The 24,754-nt window shown below is 40.3% G+C and overlaps 1 protein-coding gene and 1 pseudogene across 2 annotated transcripts in view; both read left to right on the top strand.

Annotated features, from left to right (window-relative positions):
- Nucleotides 1–6,808: 6,808 nt before the first annotated feature.
- SMC5 (structural maintenance of chromosomes 5) overlaps nt 6,809–24,754 on the top strand; it is a 95,174-nt gene continuing 77,228 nt past the window's right edge. For both annotated transcript variants that reach the window (XM_027041060.2, XM_027041059.2), the window contains exons 1-3: nt 6,809–7,111; nt 9,477–9,618; nt 23,625–23,677. In XM_027041060.2, coding sequence (XP_026896861.1) covers nt 6,918–7,111; nt 9,477–9,618; nt 23,625–23,677 — 389 coding nt within the window. In that variant the 5' untranslated portion in view covers nt 6,809–6,917. The remainder of the gene's footprint in view (nt 7,112–9,476; nt 9,619–23,624; nt 23,678–24,754) is intronic.
- LOC128312241 (complement component 1 Q subcomponent-binding protein, mitochondrial-like) lies at nt 9,625–15,465 on the top strand (annotated as a pseudogene).

Here is a 24,754-nt window from a genome sequence, read left to right as displayed (position 1 = left end):
TTTAGAGGCTTCCCGCATTCCTTGGCTCATGGCCCATCTCCAGCTATGCCCTCGCTCTGACATCTGCTTTCATTGTCTGACTCTGACCCCCTGCCTCTCTCTTCGAAGGACACTTCTGATTATACATGTCCACTGGATGATCCAGGATAATCACCCCATCTCAACACTCTTCACTTACTCACGTCTACAAATTCCCTTTTGCCCTGTAAGCTGCCCTATTCACAAGTCTCAGGGATTACAATGTGGTCATTTTCGAGGAGCCATTATGCTGCCTACAGCAATTTTCTTTTGCTGTAGATTTCTTAATAAGGCCCGTTTTGGTTTTCCTTTTTTAACTCCTCCAGCTGCTCTATTTTCTTAAGTGATTTGGCAGGCTAAGATCTCCATAAAGTGCTCAATAGAAGGAGTAATAGGATTGTCCTGAACTTGTTCCAGAACTTAAGACAATATTGCTAAACATTCCATCATTGAACATGAGTTTGCTGAAGGGTTCTGAAGTTGCCTTTTCCTGGTCAAAGGGAGTTTTCTTCTACTTGTATTTTCCTAGAAATTTTGACCATGAATGTGTGTTGAAAACAATTGAATGCTTTTCTTTTTCTGCCTTTATCTTTCTCCTATAAGTTTCTAATCTGGAGAATCATAGTGATTTATTTGATTTGCTAGTATTTAATCAACCTTGAATTCCTATCACAAACCCAATTAGGTCACGATATATTTACTTTTACGAGCATTGCTATATATTTGCACATATGTCCATGAGTAAGACAGATAGATAGGAAATTTTCATTTCCATTAATTTACCAAGAAATTAGGAGATTTAGACATGGTAAGATTCATAAGAGGAGTTGGAAAGGCTTCCTTCTTCTTCTGTACTCAGAAAGTATGGGTAGGATTAGAGTGCTGCTTCTCAGCCTGGGGGACGGGGGCAATTTTACCTCTTCAGCGACATTTACCAGTGTCTGGTGACATTTTTTGTTGTCAAATCTGTGGAGACACTGCTGCCTTCTAGCGCACAGAGGCCAAGGATGCTGCTATCTTACAATGCACAGGACAGCTGCCTCCTCTTTCCCCCAGAAAAGAATTTTATCTTACCCCAAATGTCAACAGTGCTGAGGCTGGGGGTTTCTTCTCACTCTGAAATAAATCATCACCATCCTAATTTGTAATTTTGTATTTTTTGAGAGGGGCTTCAAAACTTTTATAAGCTTCTAGGACCTAGATCTTGTGGGAAAAAGAGAGAGCACTGTGTAGAGGACAGGTGTGTGTGTGTGTGTGTGTGTGTGTGTGTGTGCGCGCGCGCGCGTGTGTGTAAGCAAGAGAGACAGGGAACAGCAAGCTATTGGGCCAAAGCCAATATGAGAAACAGGTGGAAAAAGAGAGAGATTTTTGTCTTCATATAATTCTCAATCACAGTTAGTAAGAAATTGGCCACATGCAACAATGTCAAGAAACTGAAGGAAAGTCATCAGTATGGCATATAGTCTAGCAATTTTAATTCTTGGTATCTATCCTAGAGAAATGCTAGCACATATACATAAAGTTGTGTCTGAGGATATTCCCTGAAGCAATGTTTGTAAAAATGAAAAATTGGAAGCAATCTGTATGTCAAATCAGAGCAATAAAGTGAGATACAGTCATACAAAAACCCTACAGCAGTTATAAAGGAACTAGTTTTATATGTGTCAACATGGATATATCTCAAAAATACATTTTTTCATGAAAAACAAAATTGCATAACTATTCTTACCATATTTTGAATGTTAATACATTTATATATGTATGCATGTAATATCTTATATCTTTATACAATACATTTATGTAATGCATTCACACTCAAAATAATACTACATATTTTCAGTAGGTAAAATGCATGTAAATATAAAAATGGCCTTAAAGGACATCATGTTACACCCTGAACAAGTGTATACAGGTATCTAACTCTGGAGAATAAGGAGTACAGCAACAAGATTGAGAAAAAGAATGTCAAGTGCACACTAATTTGATCTGTGTTGTTCTAATATTTAAGAAGAGAATGTATACATGTGTTTCGTGGGTTATTGTTTAAAAAGTAGACAATGGAAAGACAATGAAATCATGCCCCATTGTTAACAGTGTTCATTCTCGATTGCAGGAATAATGCATGGTTGTTGGTTTCTGGTTTGAGTTCTTTTGGGTTTTCCAACTTCCTAAAATCATAACAAAAACACAAGTACAATTTTAATTGTGAAAGGAACATGATGGCTATTAGTCAAAGTGTTGGAGGTGAGAACTTAAAACCAACAAGTTCCTGGGAGAGTTTATCATTTGTGTGGCTAATTTCAACAGATTTAGCATGGTTCTGACAGTCACCAACTTTCTTTCCTTTGGGAGGTAACACGGTGCGGGGGGGAAACACTCGCCCTTCCCCTGGAGACCCCTGACCTAGTCTGAACGAGGACCATCAAATCATTTTGCAAGGACTGGTGGAGGGGATTGCTCCTAGCACCTTGTTCCTGATCTTTCCGAAATTGAAGGCAAATTCCTCTCAGAGCAAGTTAATACCGTTCTTTCCATTTCATATCCTTAAAAGAAATGAAGGCCCATTTAGCTGTATAGACTCTCTGTCATGCCACATTACAAAGCACATGTGAAACCTGATATTAATCCCTAATGATCTTTCGATCTTTCCATTGGTTTCTGTATCCAAGAGATGGAAAATTGAGAAAGACGCAAATCTGTTGAGATACTGATCCAGAATAGAAAAATGAGTTATGAAAAGGTACTTAGAACAGTAGCTGGTATATATGGTATATGCTGTTAGTATTAGCTATTACTACTAATGGTATAGCTATTACCACAACCAATTCCAAGGCTAATAACACCACGGGAAGAAGAAGCAGATATTTTGATTGTTTAGAGCTTTTCTATGACGTTAGAAACAAATTTTTTAGAAGTTAAAATCTAGAGAGAAAGTGTCCTTATCTCTAGCAGAAGCTTGCTGTATGTGGTGTAAGTTCCCCCCCCCCCCCCCCCCGGGAAGGGCGTTCACTCTCCTCAGGACCCCTCATCCCTGCCTACATCCTCCCCAGCTGTACTTTAACAGGGTTAATCAGAAAGTGTGGATGAGGGGGAGCTGGGGAAGAGGGGTTGTTTCTGGGTCCCAAGGACTTCCGTTTCAGCACCCTTTTCCCTCCTTTTCAAGCCTTGAGGGCTCACTTTCCACTATATGAATTTGCCGGAAGCAAAGGTAGCATTTCCTCTCACTTGGTATATAAACCAGGAGATCATTTCTGTCATTCTGTGAAGGTTCTTATCAGAACTGGAAGAGTAAACCATCTTAGTCCGTGTAGCCTCTGCAGAGTCTCAGTTCGTGTATCTTGCCCCACCTTCTTGCTATTCTAGCACCATTATCAAGGGCTTGGAGTAAAGCCAAGAAAGACAACACAGAAGGTGGCATTTTGAGGGGGAGGTGAAATATATTCATGGTCCTTGACCCTGCCCCTTTCTTAACTTTTTAAAGTTTGTTTATTTATTTATTTAGAGAGAGGGACAGAGAGAGCTCATGAGCAGGGAAGGGACAGAGGGTGGGGGGGGGGGCGGTGGTGGGTAGAGAGAGGAAATCACAAGCAGGCTCTGCACTGTCAGCACAGAGCCCCATGCAGGACTCAAACTCATGAACAGTGAGATCATGACCTGAGCCAAAACCAAGAGTGGGACAGTTAACCTACTGATCTATCCAGGCATTCTGAGCCTGCCCCTTTCTGCCAGCTTTTTGCCAGTAAATAGTTTATTTATTTTGAGAGGGAGAGAGGGAGAGAACGTTTGAGCAGGAAAAGGACAGAGAGAGAGAGAGGGAGAGATAGAAAACCCCGAGAAGGATCCCTACTATCAGTGCAGAGCCCGACATGGGGCTTGAACCCACAGACCATGAGATCATGACCTGAGCCATGATCTATTTAGTAGATCTATTAGTAAAAAGCTATTTACTATTTATTTATTTTCAGAGGGAGAGAGAGCAAGTGGGGGAGGGGCAGAGAAAGGGAGAGAGAGAATTCCAGGCAGACTCTGCACTGTCAGTGAGGAGCCCGATGTGGGGCTCGGACCCATGAACCATGAGATCATGACCTGAGCTGAAGTCAGATGCTTAACTGAATGAGCCACCCAGGTGCCCCTATAAATAAATAGACTTTAAAAAAAAAACAAAAACAAACCTATATCACAGAAAAAATATTTAATGTCATGGAAATACAATCATAATATATTATGTGAGAAAAAGAGGGTGTAATAACAGTATTATAAAATAATATAATTCATGCAGCATCATCCTGAGGTTTTTTTTGGCAGAGGGGAACAAAAGGAGTATATATATCATACATACACAAGGAAAAAGATAAAAAAAAATACACTAAAACCTTAGCAGTGATTAGTCTGGGTAGAGTAATTAGGAGAAAATTTTCCTTTTGTGTATGTTTTCCTGTGTGCTCCCAAAGTTCCTACAGGAACTTAACCAGTTCCTATACTGGTTTTGTAATTAGAAGTAAAAGCAATAATATTTTCCTTTTTAAAAGGTGGTCGTAGAGCATGACTGGCTGGCTCTTTAGATAAGAACTCATAGCCTGTGTGCATTTGTGGGTCATCATACCCTCAGGGACCCCTTCTCAACTTTCAAGGTCATAAGCACAATTTGATTCCTCCACTAAAGAATAATGGCACAGAAATGAGTTCCTGCCCTCAACCACCATTACTCTGCCTATGTTATATTTCTGTTAGGATAGAGTCCCCCAAATGTAGTAATTTCTTCAAAGAATTTGACTCTTCGAAGGCTCTTGAAGTGCGGTAACAAATTACTTTTTAAAAACTTCGTAGTAGCGTGGTTAGGGAGCCACAGTCTAGCGCTCTCCTACACTGAGCATTTGGGCAGTTTTAAAATTCTTTTCTGTATTATAATTTGTATTTATTTCTAGTAACCCTGACAAGTTCATATGCTTTCTTTCTCATTATATGTTCTTTGGTAAAAACTTTTAGAGAGCACTGATTCCACTCGTGTGAGAGGAAGAAGCAGGCGCCTAGGAAAGGAACACTGTTCCTGGGAGTCAGGAATCAGGGTTCCTGATTTCTTTTCTTTTTTTTTTTTTAATGTTTATTTTTGAGAGAGTGAGCCAGAGCACAAGGCGGGGAGGGCAGAGAGAGAGGGAGACCAGAGGATCCCAGGCTGGTTCCATGACAACAGAGACCCGGATGTGGGCCCGAAACACACAAACCCTAGATCACGACTTGAGCCCAAGTCAGCAGCTCAACCGGATGAGCCACCCAGGCGCCTCTACTGCAATAGTTTTCTACATGGCCTCCCCACCTCCATGCTCAAGCCCCTCCAAACACCAACCAGAGGGATTTTTTAAAATTTTTAATCAGGGGCACCTGGGTGGCTGAGTTGGTTAAGGGTCCAACTTGAGCTCAAGTCATGACCTCCCAATACGTGAAACCCGTCGGGCCCTGCCACAGGGCTCTGTGCTGACAGCTCGCAGCTTGGAGCCTGGAGCCTGCTTCAGATTCTGGGTCTATCTCTCTGCCCCTCCCCTGCTCCTGCTCTATCTCCCTCTCTCAAAAATAAATAAACATTAAAAAAAAAAACCACCCACACAATCTTTAATCAGATCATGTCCTTCTCCTGCTTAAAACCATCCAATGGCTTCCCAGTGCTTCAAAAATAAAATTCAGCTCTTTCCTGGTGGGCAAGGCTCTCCTGGTGGGCAAGGCGACGCTGTTCACTTCACTGCAGCCACACCAGCCTTTCCTTTGTTCCTCAAACATCCCACTTATTCCCATTCCAGAGCTTCTGTCCTTGCCCGGAATACTCTTTTGTCATTTACCATGGTTCCCCCTCATTCTGGGTTTAACTCAAGCATCGCCTCTGCGCCTCCCCCCATCACATTTGTTCTGGTTATTATTTTTCATAGCACCTAGCATAGCCTGGAAATGCCCTAATCCTTTCTTGCTTCACTGGTTCTTTTTCTGCCTCCCGCATCAGAAAGCGCTCAGACACCCAAGCTTGACTGGCTCCTTCAGTACCGCGGCCCCAGCCTCTTGTAGGTTGCCCATTATTAGCCGAGTAAATGAGGAGCTGCCGTAACCCTCCGTGCACCTCTTCTTCAGTGAGGTTAACCACCTGCGTGCGAGTAGGTTTCAGTGAAAGCACGCGCTCGTTGAAGCCAGTGAAGCCCAGCTCGTGGATTTCTAGAAACTTCGGGAGAGGAAGCCTTAAAAGGCAAGGAGGGAGCCAGGGGGGCAGAGAGTCTCTGCCGAGTCTGTTCACAAGTGGGAGCGCGCAGGGGACCTAGCCCGACGCTTTTAGGGGAGACACGGGCATAGGGTCATCGCAAGAGTTTCTTTTTGGGACGCGGGGACCTGATTGAAGGCAAACAGGGAGCCAAGTGAGAAGACGAAGAGCCAAAGACCGGCGAGCCCGGGTGCGCTCGGTCGGTGTCCCGACACAGCTGGTCGGAGGTCGCCCGCCCTCGCTCTCAGGTGTCGCCGCGAACCTCGCGGATGGGCTTCCTCAGAGGGCTGAAAGGACTTTCAAAGTACTAAATGCCATTGACATCTCTGAGTTAAAAAAAAACAAAACAAAACACCCAACTCTGAAAAATGCACAAACGCTCGTAGAGAAAGATGAGGTAGCCGTCTCCCGGGAGGACGCCGCCCCCACCCGCTCGCTACCCTCATCCTCGCCCGCGTTCTCTTTGCCTCCCGCCTCCTAGGCCGCGCGCCGAGGGGCGGGGCGGCCCGCAGACGCCGCCGGGCCGGGACTGCGCAGGCGCGGGGGCGGGCTCGCGGGCGGTGTCGCGCGCCGGGCAGTTCGCGCGGGAGCCGGGCGCGGGGGCGCCGGGGCTGCAGGTCAGTGGGAACGGAAGCGCTTGCGGGGCGGAGGGGAAGCTAGGATGGCGACTCCGAGTAGGAAGACGTCGACCCCAAGCTCCCTGGCCTCCAAGAGAGCTCTCCCGAGAGACCTCTCGTCGGAGGTCCCGAGCAAAAGAAAGAGCTCGGCCCCGCCGGCGCCGCCGCCACTGCCGCTGCAGTCGTCCAGGCCTTTCGTGGAAGGCTCGATCGTCCGTATCGTGATGGAGAACTTCTTGTGAGTGGCCGGAGGCCGCGCCGCGGCGGGGAGGCAAGGGGCGCAAGCTGCGTAGGTGGGTGAGGGTGGGTGGATGTGTGGCCGGCTGTGGGGTCTGGTCGTGAATTCAAGCCGGCGTTACCGTGAGGTTTTTTACTGAGAGGCCGTGGGGATTGACGTAGGTGTTGGTGTGGTAGGTGTGCGTCTCATGTGATGCGGATATTTTATTCATTCAGCCAGCGTTTTCTGAAGGCGTCATATGGCGGGCATTGGACGTGGTAGGGAATAGATTTCTGGCGGCAGGGAGTCACGGCCTACAGACGGAGGACATAATCTGTAATTGACCAAAGTATGGGCGCTGGGAACTCACAGGAAGCAACAGTTAAATCAGAGGGTCAGTGACGCTGTGGCAGAATCGTGAAGAGGAAGCAGTTGCCAGGGGGACAAAATGGTGAAGGTTGTCGCGGATGGAGGTTGAAATGTACCAGCAAATTAAGCCTTACTCTCAATTGTTGGACCTCCCAGCAGACCCTTGACCCCTCCAAATCCAGCTATCTTTCCTGGTTCCTTTTCTTTCTCTCCAGACAACTGATAATCATAATAATCGTCTTAGAATTTAGTATGTTTTAGCACAAATACTGTGTATCTCTCTAGCATCTTACATTTCTTTTGGTCGAAGTCTTTTTTTTTTTTTTTCTTTAAAGCTTGCACATAGTGGCTTAGGGTAACAGAATTGTGGTAGCAATACCAGTGTGTTTTTCTTACCCCCAAGTATCTATCCTGTGCCAAGTATAGAAGTAGATGCTTTATTTACACAGTGCTCTCATTCTTGTAACATCTCTTCATCTCCATTGATGAGATGAGCTTGGAAAGGTTAATTTACCCATGTTTACACTGCTAGTAAGTAGCTGAATTGCTGTTTGAGTGCAGGTCAGGAAAGATAAATATAATCAAATGAGTTATCTACCATAATAATATAGATGAGTGTGTGTGTGTGTGTGTGTGTGTGCGCGTATTTGTGCCATGGGGCACAAAGGATGAAGTGATTAATTTCATCCACAACTGTGAGAAAGAGCTTTGTACGGGAGGTTATAAAAGTCTTGAAGGAAGAGTGTTGTAGACAGAAGGAACCACCTGCAACAGTTTGTATATTTAGGAAGTGTCTAATATTTTAGTATGGCTGGAACGTAGGATGTGAGCGAATATGTGAACAGAGCTGATACTGAAGAGGGAGGCAGCTATTGAGAATCTGCGTTTTCTATACTAAGGAATTCCAATTTCATCCTGTTGGCAACCAGGATGCATTTTAAGCAGGAAATGACATGTGATTTATATTACTCTGGAAGCAGTGTGAAGGATGATTTAGAAAGGGTGCAAGATTGGAGGCAAGAAGACTTACAACAGTAAGGGATGATCAGAGTTTGAACCTTGGAGTAGCAGTGGGAAGTAGGAGCAGAAAGAAGAGATTTGTCAGGATTTGGCTTTAGACTGGGAGGCTGAGGGTAAGAGAGTTATGCAGTATTTTTCTCAAGTCTCTGCCTTGGTTCTTGGTCAGATGTGATGCTATTCAGCAGAAGGAACAATTTGGGGGGAAGAATAGTAAATGCTTTTTGGATCCTGTGATTTGAAGTTTCCTGTGGGACATCTGAAAAAGATCTCACATAGGCAGTGTTTTTAAGGGTCAGGAAAAGTGAACAGGTGAGAGATTTGAAAATCATGCATGTAAGTTGCAGAAATGCTTGAGATTGCCCAAAGGGAAATATTAATAGGAGGAATAGAAGGCCAAGTATAGAGCCCTGGAGGAATGCCAACATTTAAGGATGAGCAGAAGAGGACCTCGGACTGAGAAGGAAGTGTTCTGAGAGGCAAGAGGAGAACCATGGGAGAGTATTCTCTCAGAAACCTAGTGGAAAAAGTGTTTCAAAGATATCTGCTGCCCCGGAGTTGGATAATAAGACTGAAAAGAGCCCACTGCGTTTAGCAAGTAGAAAATCTTTTACCCTTTGAAGCCATGGAAGCAGAAAATTTTGCAAGTCCTAGAAGAATGAATGAATGTGAGGAAATAAAGCTTGGGTGTGAAGAGAAAGAAAAAGGTGGCTGCAAAGTGTAGAGCTAGCCTGTTTTATTTTCAGGATGAGTGGACTTTGAGTTTTAGGAATGAGGTAGGAGACAGGAGAGGCTTAGAGAACCGAAGTGGCCTGAAGACAGTGGTTACTGGAAGAATTCCTATGAGTGAACCAAGTCCAGTTGGATTAGACGGTAAGGTCAGCTGGCCTTTAAAGGAATTCAAGAAAAGCCTGTAGGTAATGTAAAGCAAGAATAAATGTTTTGGCAAAGAAAATATTCACTTCTTATGTCTTAGTAATTTCGTCTTTTTATAATTCAGGACGTATGATGTCTGTGAAGTATCTCCCGGACCTCACTTGAATATGATTATTGGAGCTAATGGGACAGGAAAGTCGAGCATCGTGTGTGCCATTTGTCTTGGGTTGGCAGGCAAACCCGCTTTCATGGGACGGGCAGACAAGGTGAGTTAACAGCAGTATTTTTAAAAAATTTGGAGTTGTGACTTGCTTTTAGTATCGAATCACTTCCTGTATCTCAATTCCTCGGGTGTAACAAACACATAGAGCTTGAATATAAATGAAGTTGGCAGGTAGAGATGGCTGGAGGAGATTGCCACTGTAAAGGTATTTTGGACTATATATGAATCTAGAGAATTCTCCAAGTATGTGACAGTTAAAATTCTTAGGAGTAGGGTAAAATGTCTTCTTAAATGTGTATTGTTGGGCTTGTGGAAAGGTGAAGTAAATTTACCAAGGGCGGAAACAAAATTGTGTGGATCTGAAGACTTAAGCTCTGGAGTTGTTTCCCCAGGGGCATTTGCTTACTTTGCACCCTAAAGCCTAGTTTTTGATTGGTTGCTCTGGATTGGGGGTCCTGAAGGTAGAGGAGGGCTAGAAGATGAAACTTGAAGTCAAGCACTGTATTTAGTAGGAAAAATAAACACTGCAGAATGAGATAGAGTTACTTACTTACTTACCCTGATTGTTAGCTCTGAATTTGGTGGAGAAAAAAAAATCTTCAAAGAATTACTATTATTTTCTATTGAAAAATAATTGACATACGATAGATATTGTATTAGTTTCAGGTATACAATGTAGTCAATATTTATATATGTATGAAATGGTCACAATAAGTCTAGTTGCTGTCTATCACTATACAAAGTTGTTAGAATATTATTGACGATATTCCCTATGCTGTAATTACGTCCCTATGTCTTACTTATTTTATAACTGGAAGATTGTACCTCTGAATCCACTTCATCTGTTTTGTCCACTTCCCTGTCTCCCCTCTGGCAATCATCAGTTCTCTGTGTTTATGAGTTTGTTTCTGTTTTGTCTTCCAAAGAATTCTTAACCACAAGCCTTAACACATGTTTAGAGCCCCGATTCATCTTACCTCTGTGGCCTGATATCATAAATGATAATTTTAAAGTGGTCCCAGTTAGTAATATCTCCAGGCACCTGGCAGAAGCAGGTGCAAATCCTATGAAGAAAAATACATGAAATTCAGTCCTAAAAATTCTAACGTAAAAGTCCCGAGGAGTTCATGAATCCATACTTAACAATCAAAACATAGGAGGAAATGCCAACACAAACAGCAGATTGCATCATCAGACATGCAAAGCTTGTAGATGGAGAAAATAAACTAGGGATATTTAATTTGTTTAAGGAAATAAAAGAAGTTTGGAAGAATAACAGGAATAAGTAACAGATGAAGTAAATTCAACACAGAATCAAATAGAACTTAATAAAAATATGTTCCTTGAAGACAGAAATTTGGTGGACAGGTGAAACAAAGCAGACATATTTGAGAAAAGAATTTGTAACTAAAATACTTGAACATATTTCTTAAAATATTATAGGAGTAAAAAGAGAAAAATCATGGTTAAGACATGATAGGTAAAGGAAGATGATCCACTGTATGTCTGAGTATTTCCAAAGAGAGACAATAGACGAGGAAAAAACAATATTTCAAGAAACCATGACTGAGAATTTTCTAGAAACCTTAAAGTTTAAATCCTCAGATTCAAGAATATCTAGGCAGGATAAATAGAAGAAATACACAAGCAGACATGTTGTAGTGAATTACAGAAGAGCAGGCACAAAAGTATTGTTCTCAGAATGAAAGAAGTGGAAAAAAAAAGAAAACCTGAAATTCTCTCACTGAAATATTTTTGAAAGTATATAATTTAGGAAGAAGGAAAAATAATCCTGGAAGAAAACTCTTAAGAAGTGAGAAGAAATGTTGAGCAAAAAAAAAGGCAAATGTATAGGGAAATTATATGGAAACTGCATAAAATAATGTCTAATTTGTGAAGTTTAGATCAAACCAGATAGAACTGTTGTCTTTTCTGGTAGTAACCAGAGTTAAAACACTCCATGGATTTGTATTGTCAGGGAGAAGTTAAGATAATTGGTTAACTTCCAGTTTATTAAATTAAATATGCATGTTAAAGTTACGTAGGTAAACCACTAAAACAACTGAAATTTATAAATCCTCCAAACAAAGATAAAAACATAGAGAGAGGGGAAGGAAGAAACAATGACTGCCCAAACAAGACAGAAGAAGCCTTTAGAGAGGAGGAGAAAAGAAACAAATATAGAAAAGGAGATTATTACAAAACATAAAATGGTTGAATAGTCGCAATAATTATTAGTGGTTTAAGTTCATGTTTAATTTGGAAGTCTGCTGGAGTAGATAAAGAAAGAAAGCTCAGTTCTCCTGTTTACAACAAGCCTATTTAAAGTAATAAAGCAACAGAAAAGTTAAAAATGAAAAGATGAAGAAATACATAGGCAAATATATGAAAGAAAGGGATAACTGACTTGATACCAGGCAAAATAGACCTTAAGCAGAAAGTACTTATGGAAGTAGATACGGTCATTAAATATTGATGAAAGGTCCAGTTCAGCAAGAAGGTAATTCATTTCTCAACTTGAATTCACTTAATGTAGGTCTAAAACATATAAACAAAATCAGAATTCCTATTGACAAGTTAACAAATTCATAATCGTGGTTGGAGAGCTATCGGTAATCAGATCGGTCAGATAAAAATTAGAATACGGAAGATTTGAACAACAGTTAAGCTTGAGCTGGTGGTCAAGTTATAAACGCTGCCCTAAACACTCGGAGAGCTCACATTCTTTTTAGGCACAAACGGAACATTACTAAATCCACATACTGAGCCATATGCAAATATAAAAAAAGTCAAAAGAATTGCTACCACACATACCATATTCTCTGATCATAATGCTATTAAGAGAGAAACAAGATAAGTGAAGTTTTCCCATTTGTTTGGAATGAAAAATATGCTTCTATATTATATATAGGTCAAAGAAGAAATCTTAATGGAAAATGAAAATAAGAGCAGAAATTAATTAAAAAAAAAAACAAAACCCAAATCAGTAACTTTTGAGAAGAAAGGTGTTGGGGGTAGATAAAGTAGAAAAAAGGGATGGGGGCGCCTGGGTGGCTCACTCAGTTAAGTGTCCAGCTCTTGATTTCGGCTCTGGTCATGATCTCGTGGTTAGAGGGATCAAGCCCCACTTTGGGCTGTGCTCACAGCGTGGATCTTCCCCCTTCCCCCTCTCTCTGCTCACACTCTGTCTCTCTTAAAATAAATAAACATTTAAAAAGGAAAAGAAAAAAGGAATGTAAAAATGCAGTAAAGATATGTTGTGTGGTGATTGAAACAACTCCAAAATTTAAGTGGTTTAAAAATAGAGAAGGTTAATTCTTGTTCTTGCTGCTTACCCAGTGTAGGCCCTTTTGTGGTCACTTGGGTACCTAGGCTCATGAGGTCTTCATTTCAATATATACTTCCGTGATGGCCACCTTGGGAAAGGGAACTGGCTGTTCATATTTCCTCCAAAAACTCATGTATATTCTACTCACATTTTCACTGGACAGAGCCAGGTAAAACACCACACCTTGCATCAGAGGGAACGAGCAAATGCAGTCCTCCTGTGGGCTTGGAGCAGAGCTGGAGTTTTCATGAACTGTTGTAATGCCTACCACCAGGGCATTATCAGAATGCAGTCAAGATTTAAATGATTATAAGAGAATACCATGGTGCCTGCATGTGTCTGCCACTGTGGTGCTGCTTCTGTTGGGCCGTGTGCCTTGTGCACTGGGCTCAGCGGCTGCTGCCCACCGGCCTGCCCTGCTGGGGACAAAGCTTTTGTTGAATTCGTGAGTGATGAAATTGAGGAGGAAAAGAAGATCTGGAAGCATAAATTCCTCCCCAAGATGTCTCGTGGTTGAGAGCTGGAAATGTATGGGACAGAAGCCAAATTATTGCAGAAAGGTGCTGGAGAGAAGGTCACTATCACTTCAACATTAACAATAGCATGCTGCTAACATTTGATGGGGGGGAGCAGAAGGTTGAAGAACAGTCTGAATTGATGGCCACTCTCAATTTCTTGGAAGTTACAAAGAATGGCTTAGTGCTGGACTGTCACTATCCAGAAGATGAGGTTGGGCACGAAGAGGAGGTTGGGAGTGATGTTTTCTCATCAGGGAAGTGAGCTATTGATCCATTGGCAAGTCTGCGTGGAAGGATATGAATTACACACTCAACACTGGTCCCCTGGGCTGAACTTTATATGACCACCTGATGGATTTCCCAGTGGACTGAGGATAACACTTTGGCAGATGAGTTGGTAGACTCAGCACAGCCCTGGAGCACCAGGAATACATGACTTTTTTCAAAGATCTCTAAGGTTTGTCAAGAGCCAGTAAAGCAGGCAAGATGTTGAACACCTTAATTTTATGGCCAGCTTTGGCCAGGGAACAAAGCTACTCCGAAGCCAGACACACATGTACTTTGAGATAATTTTCATGCTAATATCATGGAAAATCATTCAAATTTAAATTATTTCCCTTGCCCTCTTACTTACTCATTTATGTCCTCTCTATAAATCTGTTGTTCCTGGAGTTTTGGATAATATAATGATGGACAATAAAATTGATTTATCTCCTCCAAAAAAAAAAGACTATTATGAACAACTTCATGCTAGTAAAGCTTAAATTCTTAAAGTTGTAAATGTATAGTAGGTTTCTACCACTGTATAAATGATTCAAGCTGATTCTTAGTAGAAAAAAATCAGCTGTTGAATTTTTTCCTAGGACATCAAAGACCATTAGTTTTAACAACGGTCATTTTGTATTTTACACAAAGAACATGACTTAGGTACCAGAATCCATCAAGGAAAGAATGGGAAAACTATAAGCTAGTCTTACTCATGAGTATAGGAGCAAAAATCTCAAGAAAAAGAAACTATAGTCTGATGAATCTAATACATAAAATGCATCATACATTGTGACCAAATAGAATTTATTCAAGGAATGAGAGATTGAACATTAGAAAAAAATGAACACATCACGTTTTATTTTTATTTTTTACATGTCACATTTTAAAGGACAACTGCATGAGCATCTCAGTAGAGAAAAAGCATTAAGCTCCACAGTAATTTATGATTTAAAAAACTCTTAGCAAATTAGGAGTAGAGGATACCTTTCTTTCTTTTTTCTTTTTTTATGAATATAATTCGTCAAATTGGCTTACATACAACACCCAGAGCTCATCCCAAAAAGTGCTCTCCTCAATGCCTATCACCCATTTTCTCTCTCCCTCACCACCACCCCCCCATCCACCCTTAGTTTGTTCTCTATATTTGAGTTTCTTGTGGTTTGCCTCCCTCCCTCTCTGTTTGTATCTATTTTTTCCCCCTTCCCTTCCCCTGTGGTCTTCTGTTCACTTTCTCAAGATCTACATATGAGTGAAAACATGATACCTGTCCTTCTTTGACTGACTTATTTCACTCCATGATAGCTTCCAGTTCCATCCACATTGCTGCAAATGGCATGATTTCATTCTTTCTCATTGCCAGGCAGTATTCCATTGAATATATAAACTTCATCTTTATCCATTCATCAATTGATGGAAATTTAGGCTCTTTCTATAATTTGTTGAAAGCGCTGCTATAAACATTGAGGTACATATGCCCCTGTGCATCACCACTCCTGTATCCCTTGGGTAAATACCTAGCATTGCTATTGCTGGGTCATAGGGTAGCTCGATTTTTAATTATTTGAGGAACCTCCACACTGTTTTCCAGAACAGCTGCACCAGTTTGCATTCCCACCAGCAGTGCAAGAGGTTTCCTGTTTCTCCGCATCCTTGCCAGCATCTGTGGTTTCCTGATTTGTTCATTTTAGCCACTCTGACCAGTGTGAGGTGGTATCTCAGTGTGGCTTTGATTTGTATCTCCCTGGCGATGAGTGATGTTGAGCATCTTTTCATGTGTCTCTTGGCCATCTGGCTGTTTGCCTGTTCATGTCTTCTGCCCATTTTTTTACTGGATTATTTGTTTTTCAGGGTTGAGTTTGGAAAGTTCACTATAGATTTTGGATACTAACCCTTTATCTGATATGTCATTTGCAAATATTGTTTCCCATTCTGTCAGTCACCTTTCAGTTTTGTTGATTGTTTCCTTTGCACTGCAGAAGCTTTTTATCTTGATGAGGTCCTAGTAGTTCATTTTTGCTTTTAATTCCCTTGCCTTTGGAGATGTGTCGAGTAAGAAATTGCTGCAGCTGAGGTCAAAGAGGTTGTTCCCTGCTTTTTCTCTAGGGTTTTGATGGTTTCCTGTCTCACATTTAGGCCTTTCATCCATTTTGAGTTTGTTTTTGTGTATGGTGTAAGAAGGTGGTGTAGTTTCATTCTTCTGCATGTTGCTGTCCAGTTCTCCCAGCACCATTTGCTAAAAAGACTGTCTTTTTTCCATTGGATGTTTTTTCCTGCTTTGTCAAAGATTAGTTGGCCCTACATTTGTGGGTCCAGTTCTGGGTTCTCTATTCTATTCCATTGGTCTATGTGTCTGTTTTTGCGCCAATACCATGCTGCCTTGATGATTACAGCTTTGTAGTAGAAGCTCAAGTCTGGGATTGTGATGCCTCCCGCTTTGGTTTTCTTCTTCAATATTACTTTGGCTATTCGGGGTCTTTTGTGGTTCCATACAAGTTTTAGGATTGTTTGTTCTAGCTTTGAGAAGGATGCCAGTGCAAGTTTGATTGGGATTGCATTGAATGTGTAGATTGCTTTGGGTAGTATTTACATTTTAACAAGATTTATTCTTCCAATCCATGGGCACGAAATGTTTTCCCATTTCTTTGTATCTTCAATTTTCTTCATAAGCTTTCTGTAGTTTTCAGCATATAGGTCTTTTACATCTTTGGTTAAGTTTATTCCTAGGTATTTTATGCTTCTTGGTACAATTGTAAATGGGATTGGTTTCTTTCTTTCTTTCTCTCTCTTTCTGTTGCTTCATTATTGGTGTATAAAAGTGCAGCTGATTTCTGTACATTGATTTTGTACTCTGCAACTTTACTGAATTCATGTATCAGTTCTAGGAGTCTTTTGGTGGAGTCTTGTGGGTTTTCCATGTAGAGTATCATGTTGTCTGTGAAAAGTGAAAGTTGGACTTCTTTGCCAATTTTGATGACTTTTATTTCATTTTGTTGTCTGATTGCTGAGGCTAGGACTTCCAACACTATGTTAAACAACAGTGGTGAGAGTGGACATCCCTGTCGTGTTCCTGATCTCAGGGGGAAAGCTCTCAGTTTTTTCCCCTTTGAGGATGATATTAGCTGCGGGCTTTTCATATATGGCTTTTATGATGTTTAAATATGTTCCTTCTATCCCTACTTTCTCAAGGGTTTTTATTAAGAAAGGATGATGTATTTTGTCAAATGCTTTTTCTGCATTTATTGACAGGATTATATGGTTCTTATCCTTTGTTTTGTTAATGTGATGTGTCACACTGATTGATTTGCAAATATTGACCCAGCCCTGCAGCCCAGGTATGAATCCCACTTGATCATGGTGAATAATTCCTATATGATGTTGAATTCGATTTGCTAGTATCTTGTTAAGAATTTTTACATCTGTGTTCATCAGTGATATTGGCTTGTAGTTCCCCTTTTTTGTGGGGTCTCTGTCTGGTTTAAGAATCAAGATAATGCTGGCTTCATAGAATGAGTCTGGAAGTTTTCCTTCCATATCTGTTTTTTGGGAATGGCTTGAGAAGGATAGGTATTAATTCTGCTTTAAATGTCTGGTAGAATTCCCCACGGAACCCATCTGGTCCAGGACTCTCAATTTGTTGGGAGATTTTTGATAACTGATTCAGTTTCTTCACTAGTTACAGACGGGTCTGTTGAAATTTTCTATTTCTTCCTGTTTGAGTTTGGGTAGTGTGTGGGTGTCTAGGAATTTCTGAGGGATTGGTTCTGATAAATCCATTTTCATTCATGATTTTATCTATTTTGGTCTTCCTTTTGAGAAGTCTGGCTAGGGGTTCATCGCTTTGGTTTGTTTTTTTCAAACAACCAACTTTTGGTTTCATTGGTCTGTTCTTTTGTTTTTTGTTTCTATATTGTTTATTTCTGCTCAGATCTTATTATTTCTCCTCCTCTGCTGGGTTTAGGGTTTCTTTGCTGTTCTGCTTCTAGTTCCTTTAGGTGTGCTGTTAGATTTTGTATTTGGGATTTTTCTTGTTTCTTGAGATAGGCCTGGATTGCAATGAATTTTCCTCTTAGGATTGCCTTTGCTGCATCCCAAAGGGTTTGGATTGTAGTGTTTTCATTTTCATTTGTTTCCATATATTTTTTAATCCTTCTTTAATTGCCTGGTTGATCCACTCATTCTTTAGTAGGATGTTTTTTAACCTCCATGAATTTGGAGGTTTTCCAAACTTTTTCCTGTGGTTGATTTCAAGTTTCATAGCATTATGATCTGAACGTGTACATGGTATGAACTCAGTTCTTTTGTATTTATTGAGGGCTATTTTGTGAGCCAGTATGTGATCTATCTTAGAGAATGTTCCACGTGCACTTGAGAAGAATGTGTATTCTGTTGCTTTGGGGTGAAAAGTTCTAAATATATCTGTCAAGTCCATCTGGTCCAGTGTATCATTCTTTATGGGTTTTCTGTCTAGATGATCTGTCCATTGTTGTAAGTGGAGTATTAAAGTTCCCTGCAATGACCACATTCTTACCAATGAAAGTGCTTAGGTTTGTGATTAATTCCTTTATATATTTGGGTTCTTCCAAATTTGGTGCATAAACATTTGTAATCGTTATCTCTTCTTGATGAATAGACACTGTAATTATTATAGAATGCCCTTCCTCATCTCTTGTTACAGTCTTTAGTTTAAAATCTAGTTTGTCTGACATAAGTATAGCTACTCCAGCTTTCTTATGACTTCCACTAGCATGATAGATGGTTCTCTATCCCCTCACTTTCAATCTGAAGGTGTTCTCAGGTCTAAAATGTGTCTCTTGTAGACAGCAAATAGATGGGTCTTATTTTTTTTATCCATTCTCATACCCTGTGTCTTTGATTGGAGCATTTAGTCCATTTACATTCAGTGTTGTTATTGAAAGATATGGGTTTAGAGTCATTGTGTTATCTGTAGGTTTCATGCTTGTAGTGGTGTCTCTGGTCCTTTGTGGTCTTTGCAATACTCACACAGTCCCCCTTAGGATCTCTTGTAGGGCTGGTTTAGTGGTGATGAATTCCTTCAGTTTATGTTTGTTTGGGAAAACCTTTATCTCTCCGTCTATTCTGAATGACAGACTTGCTGGATAAAGGATTCTTGGATGCATATTTTTCCTATTCATCACGATGAAAATTTCCTGCCACTCCTTTTGGGCCTGCCAAGTTTCAGTAGACAAGTCTGTCACTACCCTTTTGTGCCTGCCTTATATGTTCACCCTGTAGGTGAGGGCTGTTTATTCCTGGCCGCTTTCAGAATTCTCTCTTTATCTTTATATTTTGCCAGTTTCACTATGATATGTCATATAGAAGATTGATTCAAGTTACATCTGAAAGTTCTCTGTACCTCCTGGATTTCCATGTCTGGTTCCTTCCCCAGATTGGGGAAGTTCTCAGCTATGATTTGCTAAGCACACCTTTGGCCCCTTTCTCTCTCTCTTCTTCTGGAACTCCTGTGATACGGAATTTGCTGCATTTCATTGAGTCACTTAGCTCTCTAATTCTCTCCTTGTGATCCAGAATGTTTTTATTTCTCTTTTTCTCAGCTTCATCTTTTTCCATAATTTTATCTTCTATATCAACTATTCTCCCCTCTGCCTCTTCAATTCTGGCTGTCCCCACCTCTACTTTATTTTGCACCTTGTTTACAACATTTTTTAATTCATCATGACTATTTTTTGGTTCCTTGATCTCTGCAGTGGTAGATCCTCTGATGTCTTCTGTGCTTTTTTCAAGTCCAGCAATTAATCTTATGACTGTTCTAAATTCTTGTTCTGTTATATTGTTTATATCTGTTTTGAGCAATTCATTAGCTGTCATTTCTTCCTGGACTTTCTTTCGAGGGGCATTCTTCCATTTCATCATTTTGGGTAGTTTTTTGTCCCTTATGTGTTTTAAAAGCTTGTTATGTGCCCTACACCTGCGAGCACTACTATATTAAAGTGGGGTCATACACTGTCTAGGGCCTGGCCCTTCAGGAGGTGTTTTTTGGAGAGTGTCACTTGCCCTCTGTTGTTGTAGTGTAGTTACTTTATCTCCCTACTTGTAGTGATGTTTTGAACCCTCCACTAGGTGTGCTTTGATTTGTTCCTTGAAGTGTCCTAGAAAGGAAAACAAAGAAACAAAAAACAAACAGAAAACAAAAACACCCACACAAACAAACCCCAAAAACAAAAATCCAGAAATATCAGCCACAAGTAAACAATAGGGTGGAGGAGGTGTTGGTAGAAGAGGCCTTGTCCCGAACAAAGAGAGAAATGACAGGAGCGGGGAAAAAGAACGAATAAAAATTGACCAGAAAAACTATAGGGCTTAATCCAGAGAGTGAGAAAGGGGGATAAAGAAGGAGGTGTGGAACATGTATCAAGAGAATGGATTAAATATGTCTGCTTAAACGAACCGACAACCAGAGTAACCAGACTAGAGGAGGGAAGAGATAAGAAGGAGAAAAGGAAGGAAGAATATATCTATACAGTAAGAACTGTCTGAGAATTAAATCAGGCAATTAAATCAGTGCAACAGCGCTGGTCTGGAGGAAGGGCCGTCTGGTTCATCAGCTTCAATCCCACTCCAGTAGATACGCAGTTACCAGTCACGGAGGGGCGTGGTTTGGTGTAAGCAGGCCCTGCCTCCACTCTGGGCCCCGCTGTCCCTTTCCTGAAGTCTCCCCTTGTTGGTGATGGGAAGAAAAATGACGACACCGAAGTCTCTCCTCCATGGACCAGGTGTCCCAAACCACTCTTCTGGAGCAGTCTCACTGTGCCATGGGCACAAGTGAGGCGGTTTGTCTTGCTCCGCCAGCTCCTGTGCCTTGGCGTTTGGCAAACTCCTGCTCCGTTCACCCAGGTACTGGGGAAGTTCCTCTCAGCGCCGCCGCATGAGTCGTCTGGCTGGCAGATGCAGGCAGGCTTTGGCCTGTCCCACTGCACTCCAGGGAGGGGATTGCTTTCTCCTACTGTGGACAGTGCCCTTGGCCTAGGCAGCTAGCCTGGGGCTGGCTCCCCTCTTACCCAGGTGTGCGATCCGGGCAGCCAGCCCCAGTCTGGAGAAAGCCCTTCAGAGATTGGCTCCTTCTGTGTCCTGGTCCCTGTTTTTTTTCTTGTCCACATACAGTCCTGTGCTTCCCCAGCTGCTCTTTCTCTTCCCTTTGTCTCTCCACAGAAGGGGAACCCTCCCCTCTGTTCATTTTCTCTCTCCCAGTTCGCAATCACCCACCTATGGCTGGTCAGGTTGTCCCTGTGGGTCCCTGTAAGCAACTGTCTCTTTTCCTCCCGGACTTTGGAGTTCAGCATCCTTTAGCTTCAACACTGCTTTGTTTGTGAGATGAGGGAACTTAGGATCCCCCTACTTGTCCTCTATGTTGGCCCGTCCTTCAAGGATACCTTTCTTAATTGCATAAAAGACAGCTAAAATATACAGCAAGTTAAAGAACAAGTCAAGGTTGCCTACTATCTATCACTCCTATTCAGCATTGTACTCGAAGTTCTAGACAGAACAGGAAGGTAAAACAAAAGATACAAGTTGGAAAGAAAGAAAAGTCATTTATAGGTTATATGAATGTTTGCAACAAAAACCACAAAAGAGTCCTCAGATAAGCCTTCTGATGAATTAATATGAAAATTTATTAAGATTGCTAAATACAAGATTATATAACAAATCTGTTGCATTTCTGTACACTAACAATGAACAGAAAAATACAATTAAAACTTGATATCATTTACAGTAGCAACAAAAATGCAGCTTACATAGCAATAAGTTAACAAAGGATATGTAAGACTTACACACAATGTAGAAATTATACAACTTTTTTGAAAATATTAGGAGTTTATAATAGATGGAGAGATGTACAGTATGAACAGGCTGGAAGACCTAATATAAAAATTTCATTCTTCACATTGATGTACATATCAGCATCGTTCCAGTCATAGTTACAAGCAGGTTCTGAAATTCAGATGGAAGAGCAAAGGGCCAAGAATAGCTAAGATACTCATAAAGAAATTCAACACAATGGGAAAACTTGCCCTCTCAGGTATCAAGACTTAACATGAAGTTAAGACATCGTGTAGAATGTTATTCAGCCATGAAAAAGAATGAAATCTTGACATTTGCAACAGCCTGAATGGACCTAGAGGGTGTTATACTAAGTGAAATACGTTAGGGAAAGACAAATACCATATGATTTCACTTGTATGTGGAATCTAAAACAAAATAAAACAAAAAACCCACAAACAGACTAACAGACTCCAATATAGAACCAAGTGGTGGTTGCCAGAAGGGAAGAAGACAGATCTTACCCTGAGTGGTAGGGTTTTTGGTTTTTTTTAAATTTTTTTTTAATGTTTTTATTTATTTTTGAGACAGAGAGAGACAGAGCATGAGCAGGGGAGGGGCAGAGAGAGAGGGAGACACAGAATCTGAAGCAGGGTCCAGGCTCTGAGCTGTCAGCACAGAGCCCGACGCAGGGCTCGAACTCACAGACTATGAGATCATGACCTGAGCTGAAGTCGGATGCTCAACCAACTGAGCCACCCAGATGCCCCTTGAGTGGTAGGGTTTTTGAAGAACACTGTGGAGTGCAGGGTTTCTTAGGTGGCACATTGCAGACCTTTGGGTATCCCTAGATATATTTAGGGGCTGCACAAGTTCTCACTAAAAACATGTTTAATGTTGTATTTACAGTTAAATCCTGGTATGAAAATTTAACACTAGCATCTTCTATATCATCCATATGTACACTTGATAATAAGAACTGCCTCATGATTTTTTTCCTTCTTAGTGGTACCAAGTATTTTAACTGATGCAAGGCAGTGAGCAGATAGCACTCTTACAAAGATGCCATTGTTTTTTCATGTTTATGAAGAAACTAAAACAGTTTAAGTAGCCTCGTCAGAATCAAACAACTTATATGTTTATGGCAGAGTTGAGATTGGAACCTGAGTGTTGTATATTAATGCCTGTACTCTTAATCATTAAGCTGTACTTACTAGTTACAAGGCAAGTCCTCCTTTTTCATCTTTCTGGGCATCAGTTTCATCATCCGTAAAAGGGATGTAATATATACCTCATGAGATTGGTTATGAGTATTAAAAAAGGAAATTATAAATTGCTTAGCAGAGTAGCATATGGTAATGCATATTAATAAATGTTCACTGTTGTGGTTTCAGTTGTCATCATTGCCGTTACCACTATTAAAAAGATAATTATTTGCAAGGTATATTTTCACTTTTTTTTTTTTTTTAAGAATTATTTATAGCCTGATTCAAGATCCGGTCTGATTTATTGTTTTAGGCCCAGGGTCCGTCTCAGGTTTTTGGTCATACATGTATACAAACTAGCTTAAATATGAAATATGTCTGTTTTATCCCATAGATTGTACTTAAATTGTATTTCCTATGTGTATTGCTCTTTTTAAGAGAATGACAATTATATCTTCATTAATGACAGGATGGGTAATATTAGAGTGATTGTTGATATTTTATCGGTGCCACTCCAAAGAAGTCTCCAATGGTAATAAGGAGATTTGGTATGGCTCTATAGTTAAACTGTAGGACCTATTTTCCCACTGGCTTTTTTGCCTGTAAGGAGAGTTTTTAGTAGAGAGGCTAAGCACACAGACTCTGGAGCCAGATTATGTGGGTTCAGTTCTTTGCTCTGTATCACTTACTGGCTTTGTCACGAGTTTTTTAAGAGGCTGTCTGGCACATAGAATGTTCGGTAAATGGTAACTAATTTTTGTCACTGGTGGGTGGAAACAATGGAGGGACTCAAATCTGGGAAAGTGATAGGAGTGGACAGAGAAAATACTTAATGAAAGAATTTTAATTTGATAAGTAATAATGACTTCACTAAATCTGGGATAACCTGGGAATGTCATCGCTCAGTGCATATTGTTTTTTTTTTTTACTCTAGGTTGGCTTTTTTGTGAAGAGAGGATGTTCCAAAGGAATGGTTGAAATTGAATTGTAAGTGTTAAAAGTACTGAAACCACCGTTTTCTGTACAATTTCTTGATGTTCATGCATTCCTCATGACTTTAGAAAACAGTAATAACATAATGTTATGATGTAAATGTTGGAACTACTATTTCAAGGATGTTTTATCCAGAGAAGTTATTTTTTTAAGGTGTCTTTTAAAAACTAAATTGTAAGAATTTTTTTCAATAGAATTCTTAAAGAAATTACCTCTTGGCAGCCATTTCTGATGGATCAGAGTTAGTATTCAAGATGACACCAGTTAACCCTCCCTCGTGTATATACTTTCAGTCTTTTTTACACAGGTTTGTTTACTGCTTAGTTGATTTTTAGTGTTGTTTTTTGGAATGTTCTACAAAGTCCTGGAATTTCTAGCTTTAGGTTTTAAAAATTATCTGATAGCCTCATCGTTTTATAGGATATGGGGATATGATCTTTTTACTCAAAAACTGTGGGGGAGATGTTATATTTATATAGCAAGGAGAAATAGGCATACACAAAAGATTATACTCAGTTCATTAAAATGTAATGATAGTATTTTACTGAAAGATATAAAACCAAGACTTGAATAAATGGAGAAGCTTACTATGTTCCTAGAAGCATATAGTTAATATCATTATTAACATATCAGTCCTTTCCAAATTAATATATAAATTTGACACAATTCCAATCAGAGTATCAACAGGTAAGTTTGATTCTAAAGTTTATCTGGGAGAATAAATGTGCTGGAAAACCCAAGAAGATTTTGGAAAAATAGAGTCATGAATAAGGTATTTGTGTACTAGATGTTAGAGTGGACTATAATGCTGTTGATAGTGTGGTGTATTAGTACAGAAAATTGGAGGAGCAGAATGGAAAAAGTAGGGACAGACCTGAATATATAACAGGATTTATTGTAAAGATGGCAGTTTAAGCTTAGGCTATAAATTACTCAAATTGAAGTAAGTTAATTGGCTATTAATTTTGTTAACATAAATTTAGAGGTTTATCAAATATTCATGAATAAAACCTAGATGTGTTAAAGGCTGAGTGAAAAAATATGTAACTTTGAAAATAATAGGGAAAAAAA

Source organism: Acinonyx jubatus, chromosome D4 (assembly GCF_027475565.1).
Source record: "Acinonyx jubatus isolate Ajub_Pintada_27869175 chromosome D4, VMU_Ajub_asm_v1.0, whole genome shotgun sequence".
NCBI classification, from domain to species: Eukaryota; Metazoa; Chordata; class Mammalia; order Carnivora; family Felidae; genus Acinonyx; species Acinonyx jubatus.
Note: the sequence above shows the minus strand (reverse complement) of the source record. Positions and strands in the feature narration are given on the sequence as shown.